This window comes from Cervus elaphus, chromosome 23, assembly GCF_910594005.1.
Source record: "Cervus elaphus chromosome 23, mCerEla1.1, whole genome shotgun sequence".
Classification (NCBI taxonomy): Eukaryota; Metazoa; Chordata; class Mammalia; order Artiodactyla; family Cervidae; genus Cervus; species Cervus elaphus.
Window position 1 is genome coordinate 59,547,420 of NC_057837.1, and position 11,267 is coordinate 59,558,686.

An 11,267-nucleotide genomic window follows, 5' to 3' on the forward strand; every position below is an offset into this window, starting at 1 on the left:
GTGGAGCTGGGATTCCCTTGGGAGTCTGGTGCCACAGACAACTCTCTTCTGAAGTCTCCCAACAATCGGCCTTTTCCAGTGGCTCAAATGGTAAAGAATCTGCCTGCAATGCAGGAGACCCAGGTTCAATCCCTGGGTCAGGAAGATCCCCTGGAGAAGGGAATAGCAACCACTCAGGTATTCTTGCCGGGAAAATCCCAAAGCTACCGCCCTTGGGGTTGCAAAGAGTCGGATTTGACTGAGCAACTAAACAACAACAATAGGCCAGGCCTCTGGAAGGCAGGAAGAGACTGAAACCCTCCCACTCCTCCCAGCACTGGAAGTCCTGCCCAGGATTCCATCACCCTAGCCTCAAAGGCTTGGGCACCTGGCTTCTGGGCTTCTAGGCCTCTTGCCTAGATAATTCCATGGACAGAGGAGCCTGGTGGGCTACAGTCTATGGGGTCACAAAGAGTCAGACAGGACTGAGCAACTAACACTAACACTTCAGTAGGACTCTGCGGTCCAACTTGTCAAGGATGGCACAGGCCTTTGGAGCAGGACAGGTCAGGCTCTACCATGACGTGGCTGAGGACTCAGGACAGTGCCTCTGCTTCCGGATGGTTTACCTCTGCTGACTCCTCCAAAGCTCCTGGAGTCTGCATTCTCATGATCCGATTGGCAGAGGCAAAAACTGAGGCTCAGAGAGGTGGGAGGATTCCACCTGAGGCCACCAGAGTGAGCTGGTCACAGAGATTTCCAGAAAGCCGGTGATCTTCAGCTCCAACTCCTCTCTGGGCTTGGCCTGGGCTCCCAAAGAGGGAGTGTCTCCTTAACTTTAGGGTACTAGGCATTTCACTTAATTGAAGTGAAGTGAAATTTAATTCACCTTAGTCTGAGCCCCAGAAGGAAAGAAACGGTGAAATGTGTCCCACTACCATCTGTCCACCCACTCCCACGCTGGGTTCTGGGAGCATTGATCAGGGGCCCTGTCCTCCAGGATCTGCCAGTCTGAGGAAGGAGGCTGACACTCACTGAAAACCACAACTCTCAGAGATAAGGACAATAATGCAGGCCAAGACAGCACAGCTGGAAGTGCCCCTGGGGCGAGGGAGCCGGTGGGTTTGCCGGGTGGGCTTCCCAGGGGAGGGGGCACCACAGGGCTGGTTCATCAGAGGCTTTCTTTCCGCCTTCAGGTGGCGCCCTCGAGTCACGGAGCCGCACGCGCCGGAGAAGAGCATCCCGCCCCGAGGACCTCGGAGAGGACCCCGAGTCCCTTCTGCGGGCTGCGTGTGTGGGAGGGGCTGAGAAGCGGAGTAAGCGTGGGGACCCGGCGCAGTAGGGGCTCCCCAGACGAGGGGCGAGGCCAGCGGCCGAGGGAGGGGTCTTCTTCAGCACCCACCCTGCGCCCCGCCCCTGCGCCCGGGCCGGCTGAAGGCTTCGGTTCTGGGTACCCAGGTGCTGGGGAACCAGAGCTGCCCCAAGGGGAAGCGGAGGAGGATGGAGCCGCGTCCCCCCACCCTCGCCCCAGTCTGTTACCCGCCTCCCAGTGCCTCCCGGAGCTGACTCCCGACGCCCTCGCCGGCCGCGGGCGGAGCTCGAGCCGCGGCGCTCGGCGATCCCCGGCTCCCGCCCCTTCCCCGTGCCTCCCTCCCCGGAGCCTCCCTGGCGGTCCCGGCCGCCGCCGTACGGCCCCGCGCGGCGCGAGCAGGTACGTGCGCCTCGGCCGCGGCTCCGGGCCGGGCCCGGCTGGGAAGGGGGCGGGAGCGGAGGGGGGAGAAGAGGAGGCGGCGGCCGGGCCCGCTCTCCCCCTGGGCTGCGCCGCAGCACCAACGCCGGCTGCGGGAAGAAGGCGGGCGGGCGCCCGAGGAGGACGCGCCCTCCCCGTTGCCCGGCGGCGGCTCGGCGCCCTCGCCTCCCGCGTGGGGAGGTGGGGAGGTGAGGAGGGAGGCTCGGCACAGGTACGCACGCCAAGAGGGAACTGCTGCGGGCGGCGGGAGGCCGAGGACTCGAGGCAGAGAGGGGCGGCCGAAGAGAGCTAGCCTGACCTCGCGGCCCGGCCGAAGGACACGCGGCGAGGGAACCTGGGCGCACGCGGGTCCTCGCAGATCCCGGCCTCCCTGGGCCGCCTGGCCGCCTGGCTCCCGGCGCCGCTCGGCCCGGTCCGGCCTGCCCCGGCCCAACGGCGTTTGTGGTCAAGGGCAGGAGCAGGGGGAGTGTGAGCTGCGGGGTGGCGGGCGCGTGGGTGCAGCGGGCAGCCGGGGTGCTGGATCTTTCTGTTCGGAACTTTGGGTATCACAGCGTGGACGTATCTGAGCGCCCGAGGCTTTGTGTACAACTCGTGCGTGTGTCTGTCGACTGGGTTTTGTGAAGCTTACCCACGCCCGCTGTGCGTCTGTTTTCCCCGCGTGTTAGTGCACGCCACTGCGTGAGGTGCTGGACTTGGGCGGATCTTGGTGGATCTTAGCAGTCCTGAGAGTAGTAAACTGTGTGTGTGTGACCAACTATATCCTTTCTTGGGGTGCGTGCGCATGTGTGTTTGTGTGTGTGTGTGTGTGTGTGACCAGCTCTGTCCTTTCTTGGGGCGTGGATACCAATGTGGTGTATGGACTTCTGGTTGTATTGTGTGGCTTCCAGTGTCTGTGGATGCTGCATATGGAAAAGACCCCTGGGGGTCTGAGTGTGGGACCAAGCTGTGCCTTTGCAGTCATGTTGGACTGCAAATGACATTGGAGTGTAACTGATACAGCTGCGGGGTGTGAGCAGTGGACAGCCAGCATCATTGTCAGCTTGTCTATTTCTGCTTGTTTCGAGTAATTGACTGGGCATGCCCTTGTAACTGGTAGGTGTCTCTGAACCTGTGTGTCAGAGACATAGCAACTCTGTGTAAGAAGGAATCTTCTTTTCCTCCACCCTCTTCCTAACTCTGCTGGCATCCTAAGGAAAAAGTTTTGGCTTCCTGCCAGGTGAAAGAGCCCTGCTCCGAGAATCTGAGTGTCCTGGGTTTCTTCTGAGATATGGAGGCATCAATGTGCTGGTCTGGGAAGAGGGTTCCTGGGCCCCTCCAGGGTCTGAGTTCTAGAGAAGATGCTGAAGACCTGGGTGGGGGACCACTTCTGGACACCAGCTGGGCAGGAGTGGTCACTGCCGGTCCCTGATACTGGCTGGGCACTCAGGAAAATGCATTTGGTGCCAAAAGTAAAAAAAAGAAAAGCCAATGAACACGCCTCTCCTCTTGGTTTACTGGAAAGTGGGAGCAGTTTGGCCAGAGCCTGGCCGGGAATAGGACTCCCCATCCTATTGTGTGGGAAGGATTGTCCGCCTGAGTAGGTTGTGAAACCATTCCTGAGGACTGGCTGTGTTCCAGGCCTTGTGCAGGGGGCTGTGGGCCCAGACGTATCCCTGCCCTCAAGCTGCTCGTGGTTGCTCTTTGACAGTGGCATAAAGTAGAGAGTCTACAAGTGTGTCCTGGAAGACCAGGGAAGGAGGGCCAGATGATGCCACTGGCATGAGAGCGTGTGGGTTTTTAGGCTTTTACGTGATAACAATTCTTGGGGAACCTGTATTAAGCTCCTGACCCCCACATGTATGCCATGGGATCTTGGCTACATTTTGTAAAATGGAGATAGTAACACCTGCTCATGGGGCTTGTGAGGGTTATGCAAGGTACTCCTGAGTGAAGTGTCCACACTGGGGCCCACTAGAGAGTGTAGGTGCTCAGTAAACATGTTTTAAATTGGAACTCAGGCAGAAGGGACGTGGTGATTGAGATGGGTTGTAAGTAGAAACAGGCTTTGTACTCAGATGAAAGGCCCTGTGTGTGCTAAGAGGAGGTGTCTGATGCAAGTCCGTGTTGGATGGAAGATCAGAAAGATCGAAAAACGTGCCTTCTCTCAGAGGCTCTTTGAATTTCATTCATTCATTCATTTTATTCATTTTCACTTCATTCATTTGCTTATATCCTCTCTCTTTCCCACATACACACACACTGAAGCAGGGAGCTTTGGAGAATAAACTCAGGCACAGGGAGGCAGAGAAAGGTCTAGAATCCTGTGTATGTGTATATAGACACCCTAGGGCATGTAAGGCACTCTGCACCTGGGGGTCTTTGTGCTGTGTGTGGACTTGGGTCTGGGGTGTCTTGTACACACAGGGTGTGGGTATGCATGGGCACATGTGGTCAGGAGTTCTACATGCCAGGGGGGGCCTGCTGGGGGCACACAAGATCTGCTTGAGGGAGACTCCATCATCAGCTCCCGCTGTATGGCTGTGAGGGAAAAGGGGCTAGGGTCGTCAGGCTCATCCATTTTTCAAGAGAAGCCAGGCATCTAAGGTTTAAAGTGTAGAATCTTTTGCTTTTTATATATTGGCAACTGCTTCAAAAAAAAAAAAAAAAAAACAGGCCAGAAACATGAAAAAGCAAAACTTCTATGAGCCAAACATGGCCCATGGGCTGTAAGCTGGTATCTTTTGGTGCATGTGCTGTCTGTCTGTGTTGGCAGGTGCTCAGGTACTTGGGTGGGGTGTCTGCTCTTTGAGCAGAGAGCCCCCCTTCCCTGTCCTTTCCCAGCTCCCCTTCTGTCACCCTCATCCAGGTCCTTCCATCTTCTATTTACATAAGGGCGTTTGGCCTTGACCTCAGTCATGGCTCTCAAATGTGCTCTTCCTTCCTCTTTGCCCTGTCAGCCTCTATGCTTCCCCTGACTACACTGGGTTCCTCTCTGGTCCCCTGGCCTCCACTGTCCTCCTTCCCATCCTGACTGTCCTCCATGCAGCAGCCAGAGAGAGCTTTCCAAAACCCAGGGGGATGTTAACCCTCCCAGCCCCAAAGCCTTGCCTCCCTGGCTCCTTGGCTTGGTTTTCAGAGAATTTAGAGAGCTAGCCCCAGCTGACCTCCAAGGCAACCCCTCTTGCAGCTGGGGGATTTCCCGCTTATCCTCTGAGATTTGGCTCAAATGCCACCAACTTCTAGAAGCTACCCTAACTTTCTCCTCTTTGTTCTTACAACCATCTTCATCTCCCCTTCCCCTGCCCCCGGCTATCCTCATTTCATCACAACTGTGTCCATTAATTGAACTGATGGGGGCCTTACATACCTTATTTTATGAAATAGAATCCTCACATCAACCCTACGAGGGAAGCATTTTGCTTATTCCCACTTAACAGATCATAAAATTGAGTCTGGAAAGATCATCTCACTTGCCCAAGCTCAAGTGGTGATGCTGGGATTAGAACCTGATATCTACCCTATTTAAATTCCCTCCATCATAATAATAGCTCATTGCCAGTACTTACTGAGAATTTACTATTCTGAGGACTTTATGTGGATTATCTCAATGCTCACATCAGCCATTTTAAGTAGGAAGTAGTAGTATTGCTGTCATTCAATAAACGGGGAAGCTGAGGCCCAGAGAGGATACGGGCAGTTCCCAAAACCCACATGCCTAGCAGCAGGCCTTGTGTGATGTCTGGTGCCAGCAGGCTGTCAGTAGTAGAGGTTTGCTAAATTCCACTTTTCTGTTTTCTCTTCTAGCTACCAAGGGGCCAAGGGATGAGCTGGGGTCCGCCTTCCCAATGGCATCTCCCCCTGGTCTGGAGCTGAAGACACTGAGCAATGGGCCCCAGGCCCCAAGGAGACCAGCATCTCTGGGCCCAGCAGCCCCACCCAGGGAGGGTGTGGAGAACGCCTGCTTCTCTTCCGAGGAGCACGAGACCCATTTCCAGAACCCTGGGGACGCCAGACCAGGCCGCTCCCCCAGCCCTCCTGGGGGCCTTGGCCCCTCACGGCCCCGATCCCAGAGAGACCAGAGAGACGACGTGTCCCTGCATTCAGAAGAGGGGCCAGGCCTGGAGCCTGTGAGCCGCCCGGTGGATTATGGCTTCGTTTCTGCTCTGGTTTTCCTGGTGAGCGGGATCCTCCTGGTGGTGACTGCGTACGCCATCCCCCGCGAGGCTCGCGTCAACCCGGACACGGTGTCAGCACGGGAGATGGAACGGCTGGAGATGTACTATGCACGCCTGGGCTCGCATCTGGACAAGTGCATCATCGCGGGCCTGGGGCTGCTCACGGTGGGCGGCATGCTCTTGTCCGTGCTGCTGATGGTCTCCCTGTGCAAGGGCGAGCTGTACCGCCGGCCCACCTTCGTCCCCGGCAGGGGCTCCAGGAAGACCTACGGCTCTATCAACCTGCGCATGAGACAGCTCCATGGGGACGGGGGCCAGGCCCTGGTGGAGAACGAAGTCGTCCAGGTCTCAGAGACCAGCCACGCCCTCCAGGGGTCTTAAGTAAGAGCCCACCCTGTCTGGCTGCTTCAGCTTCGGGGTGACCAGGCCCCCAAGGCTGGGGTTTTGGACCAAGCTCCACCGAGGGCCCTGTGGAAGGAGTCATGGGTGCAGGAGGGGGAGCTTGGGGCCTGGTCCAGGCTTCGCTTAGGAGAGCGGCCCCTCCGTCTGTTTTGTAGCTTGAGGTTTTGCATAAGGTTTTGTTTGAAGGATGGCTTCTGCTGCTAAAAATACAAAAGTCTGGAAACCGCTGCCCTTGGAGGATGAGGTTTCTTGGCATTTCTGTGGATTGAGAGCTGTTTGAAAGGCTGCCCATCCTGTTCCCCGTGCCTTGGGGAATTCCGGGATCTCTGCTGTCCTCATCAGCCACCTATGGGTGTTGGGTGACCTTGGAAGGACCCCTTGCAGCCTTGACCGTCGAAGGTGGGAGGTGGCTTCATGATGAGGGGAGAAGTCATCCCTGGGATGACCTCTCCTCTCCAGGCCTCAGTCCCCCTGACTGTGATGTGAGAGGGGTGGCCCCTCCAGTTCTGCCCTAGGAATTCCCGTATGGAACAGGAGCCTGGTATCTGCATGTGGCCACTCCTTCAGGGGAGGAGAGTGTCGGCAGGTGCTGACCATTCTCCGTGCCATTTTCTGACCAGGGTTGCCACCACTCACACAGCCAGCATCTCCCACAGTCCTGCTAAAGGAGCCCTGAAGTCCTCAGGTTAGGCTGGGCTAAATACAGCTTGCGACAGCCTGGTTTCGGTCTTGGGATCGAATTACCTGCAGTGACTAGCACAAGTTTTAGTCATGTACGCAGTTTTCATTAACTCCCTGGACAAGGGGCAGGGGGTCTTTCAAATAAGAAAGGGTGAGGGTTTTGCTATATTTCTGTGGACACAGTGTGGGCCTTCATTACCTCCCCTTCTCCATTAGTATGTCTCTTAGGCATAACCTTATTCTGGGAACAGGAAAGAAAAAAAATTTTTTTTGATGTTTAATTTGTAACCTTCCTTTCCCAACCCCCCTAAGCAGCAAGGTGCAGCCCCGGTTTATTTGGGGAAGAAATCAGGCACACATTCTGGTGGCCTGGAAATTCTAGCCACATTGATCACCATTTGTTCTGTTTCTCTTAGTCAAGTGTTTTCTAGGCTCCATCCAGACTCTCTTTAAACTACTGACAAGGAAAAGAAGTGGGTCCTAGTGGGCAAGGAGATAAAGGTGTTTGAGGACTGGGGGAGGGCATCATCCATTCTGAAAGGCTCTAGAGGGCTTTGAGAATACCTGCCTTCTAGGTCACTGGTTTGAAGACTCTAATGGGGTCATTTCAGTGAGCCCCCGAACCCCTGCAGGTTCTGTGTACTCCGTCTCAGTTGGCCATGTGGGTCACTGATCCTGATTCTTGGGGGTGAGAGAGAGGGGTGGGCATGAGGCTAGAGCAGCCCTGACTGTCTGTAACCTGAGCCCTCAGTCCGGTGAGTTGAACATCTGGACGGTGTAACATTATCGCTTCTATGCCGGATCAAATATCTGCTTCTGCTGGCAGGATTTTCCAGGAGCAGGGGGCTGAGGGAGGGCTAGAGAGGACAAAGGCTATGCATCTTGGCCTGTCAGATTCTGTTTCTGCTGTTGAAGAGGTGTGTTTTGAAAAGGACAAAGCCTCGAGATAGTGAAAGATTCACAAGTCAAGGCTCCAAGCGAGGAGTGGATGCACCAAGTGTCAGGAGCCACTCTAGGTAGAACTGAACATCCCAAATGACAAGCTCAGGACTTTCAAATCCATAATGATAATAATAAAAATATCAACCCCAGCCAAATGGATTATTGTGACAGTGGGGGACTCATTTGGAGACTAAACCTGTTGAGCGGATGCATCCAGGACCAGCAATTCCTATAGTTTAAATGCCATGAATTGTGTTTAGGGGGTAAATCTGTTAGAAGGTTAAATTCCAGGAATCTCAGGTTTTCTCTAAATCAGAGAAGCCTGCTTTGCATCCTAATGCACCCTTTAGAAAATGTGTAAAATGGATGGAGGCAGTCATTTCTTTGTCGATGAGTTAAGAAAACTTAAGTGATGCCAAAAACATTTCCCCAGGATTGCAGCTGAGATGGCCCAGTCAGTGGATCAGAAACAGGGTCAGGAGGGAGTAGGGCGTAGGATGCTGAGAATTTTCTTCGCAGGTTTTTTTTTGGGGGGTGTAGCTGTGAAGTGGCCCTAGGGGACCCTGTGGTGGCTAGAAGGTGCCCATCTGTAGGAACTGCATCTCATACTTGAAAGGCTACTAGGGTCCCCAAACCTTGCTTTTCCTGGTATATGAGAACAGATACTGATTTTGGAGTTGGTAAAACCTGGGCTTCAGAGTCTGCCATTTCCTGGCTGTGTGACCTTGAGCAAGGTGTTGTACCTGAGTATCCTGAGTATTGTTTTCTTTGTGAAGTGGGAGAAATGAAAGCTCATCCTCAGCCTCCTTTCAGAGAGAGGGAGGTGGGGAAAAATCAGAGATAAGCTGCAGGCCTGAGTGTATGAGGTCACCTCCATGATCATTCTCCTTCCTCACCCTGGTTGGAGATAACTGAATTAGGCCTAAAACTTCAGGGTCAACCCTTCTGACTTTCTTCTCTCGCCTCCCACCCTACCGATCAGCAGATCTCATTGGTTCCATCTCTGGAATCTGACTCTTCAGTCAACTGCCCAGTCTGGGTTGCTCATTTGAGTCCTAATTCCTCTCCAGCCCACCTTCCACCTCAGCTCTTGCTCCACTCTGCAGCCAGGAGGATCCTTCTTGTTGTTCAGTCTCTCAGTTGTGTCCGACTCTTTGCGACCCCATGGACTGCAGCACGCCAGGCTTCCCTGTCCTTCACCATCTCCTGGAGTTTGCTCAGACTCATGTCTGTTGAGTTGGTGATGCCATCCAACCATCTCATCCTCTGTCATTCCCTTCTCCTCCTGCCTTCAATCTTTCCCAGCCTCAGGGTCTTTTCCAATGAGTTGGCTCTTTGCATCAAGTGGCCAGAGTACTGGAGCTTCAGCTTCAGCATCAGTCCTTCCAGTGAATATTCAGGGTTGATTTCTTTTAGGATTAACTGGTTTGGTCTCCTTTGAGGATCCTATTCAAAGATTAATTAGGTCAGGTTGCTCCTCTGCTCCAAACTGTCCTATGGCTCCCTCTTACTCCAGGCAAAAGCTACCATTCTCGCCAGTCAAGGATGCATTTACAAGGCCCCTCACTTGTGCAAGCTCCTTCCAAGGCCCTAAGTCACACTTATTTGTAATTCTGATTTTTCCAAAAAGGATGGCTCCCTAAATTTCATAGGCTTCAGGTCTGTCCTATTAAAGCGCTACACGGTGTGGCCCCAGTGCTGCTCTGACCTTCTGCCCCATCCTAGCCTCTGCTCACTCCACTGCAGCCACGCTCACTCCCTGTGGGCACATGCCCACCTCAGGGCCTTTGCACTTGCTCCTCCTTCTGCCTGGAAGGCAACCTTCCCTGTGGGCCTTTGGGCAAATCACCCCACCTCTCTGATGATCCAGAGAGAGATGGGAAACATTCCCAACCCATCTCCGCCTTCTCTGGGGACTGAGGGAATCAGGAAACCCAAGAAGAGGGCTTTCCAAAGTTAAGACAGTGGTGCTGAGTCTAGAGAGTTTTGGAGGGAGAAGAAGAGGGAAAGGAAGGGAGGCATTATGAAACTGCAGGAGGCAGGTTCCATCTAAGGGATCTGTCTTAGAGGAAAGGGGAGCGTCACTGGCACTGACAGAGTCAAGGAGATGCCCTCAGGTTGGGTCTGTTGGTTTCTCCCAAAAGACTGGGCTCCTCCTGATATCCCCAAGGAGGTGAGTTTCAGCTAAGGGAAGGAGAAGCTTGTTGAGATCTTGCCTGAGTTGCAATGGTAGGGAGCTCCTTGTCCGTGGAGGTACGTTAGCATTTACTGGTCAGGTGTTGGGTGTCTTCAAGGAGAAACAGTGGAATTTGGGTAGGATTTAGTCTCGAGGCTTCCAACCCCTTCTCGGAGGAGAACCTGTGCCCCAGTGGCCAGAGCCTGGCTAAAGACAATAGCAATGTTGGTCTTGCTGTATCCTCTTTCCTTTGGTCCCAACACCCTCTCCCCCAGATTAACCCTCTTCCTGGGTTGGGTTGTCCTGGAGCAGATGGGCAGGCCCAAGAGATATGTATGGTACAGAGGGTAGCAGGATTACTGCCTTCCTCCTCCCAGGGGACCAAGTACTTCTGAGCTTTCTCCCTACTCCAGTCTTAGAGAGATTGGGGGCAGAAGCCCTTATGGAGGGAGTTCACCAAGGACCACGCATCACTTGAATATAAGGGCACTGGCTCTGGAGTCTGACTGCCTGGATGCTTGTGTGCATGTGTGCTTGGTCGCTCAGTCTTGTCCAGCTCTTGGTGACCCCATGGTCTGTAGCCAGGCAAGAATACTGGAGTGGGTTTCCATTTCTTGCTCCAAGAGATCTTCCTGACCCAGGGCTCAAACCATGTCTCCTGCATTGCAGGTGGATTCTTTTACCGCTGAGCCACTGGGGAAGCCTGCCTAGATGCTGAGCCAATGCCTAATACCCCTGAGCCACAGTTTCCTCATCTGTTAAATGAAAGCACCTTCCCCATAAGGCATAGTGAGCAGTAAATGAGATACCCATAAAGCACTGGGCATAGTGCCTGGCACTTTGTAATTCACTCAATAATGTTAACTATTCATTTGCTTGTTCATTCACACCTAATCTGTATTCTTCCCTGGGGGAGGTCCTATGGGGACACGTGGGCCTGCCCTTGAGCTGGTCACAGACTGTCTGGAGAAACAGGACAGGGCACAGGAACTGTGTATGTGTGGCCAGGGGTGGAGAGTGTCGGCACAGAGGAGGGATCTGATTAAATTGAGGTCAAGCCAAATTAATCTCCTGGGTCTGGGGGAAGGTTAGTGAGTGGAAGGATCGTCTGGCAGGAAAGCTGGCCCCAGGGGAGCAGAGAGGACAGGGGAAGAAGGCGCCTGCCATGCCAACCTCTTCCGGG

At 54.2% G+C, this 11,267-nt stretch overlaps 1 protein-coding gene across 2 annotated transcripts; it reads left to right on the top strand.

The window, feature by feature from the left end:
- The first annotated feature begins 1,234 nt into the window (after positions 1-1,234).
- Positions 1,235-6,512, top strand: TMEM74B (transmembrane protein 74B). Of its 2 annotated transcripts, none has more exons than XM_043884894.1 (2): positions 1,235-1,690; positions 5,513-6,512. In XM_043884894.1, the coding sequence occupies exon 2, from the start codon at positions 5,554-5,556 to the stop codon at positions 6,262-6,264; it is 711 nt and encodes a 236-aa protein (XP_043740829.1). In that variant the 5' UTR covers positions 1,235-1,690; positions 5,513-5,553; the 3' UTR covers positions 6,265-6,512. The 2 variants fall into 2 exon arrangements, with proteins under 2 accessions (XP_043740829.1, XP_043740830.1); XM_043884895.1 differs by lacking the exon at positions 1,235-1,690 and adding an exon at positions 1,723-1,940.
- Positions 6,513-11,267: the final 4,755 nt, after the last annotated feature.

Coding starts and splice junctions, on each gene's coding strand:
- TMEM74B (XM_043884894.1), top strand. CDS start 5,554: ATGGCATCTCCCCCTGGTCTGGAGCTGAAGACACTGAGCAATGGGCCC.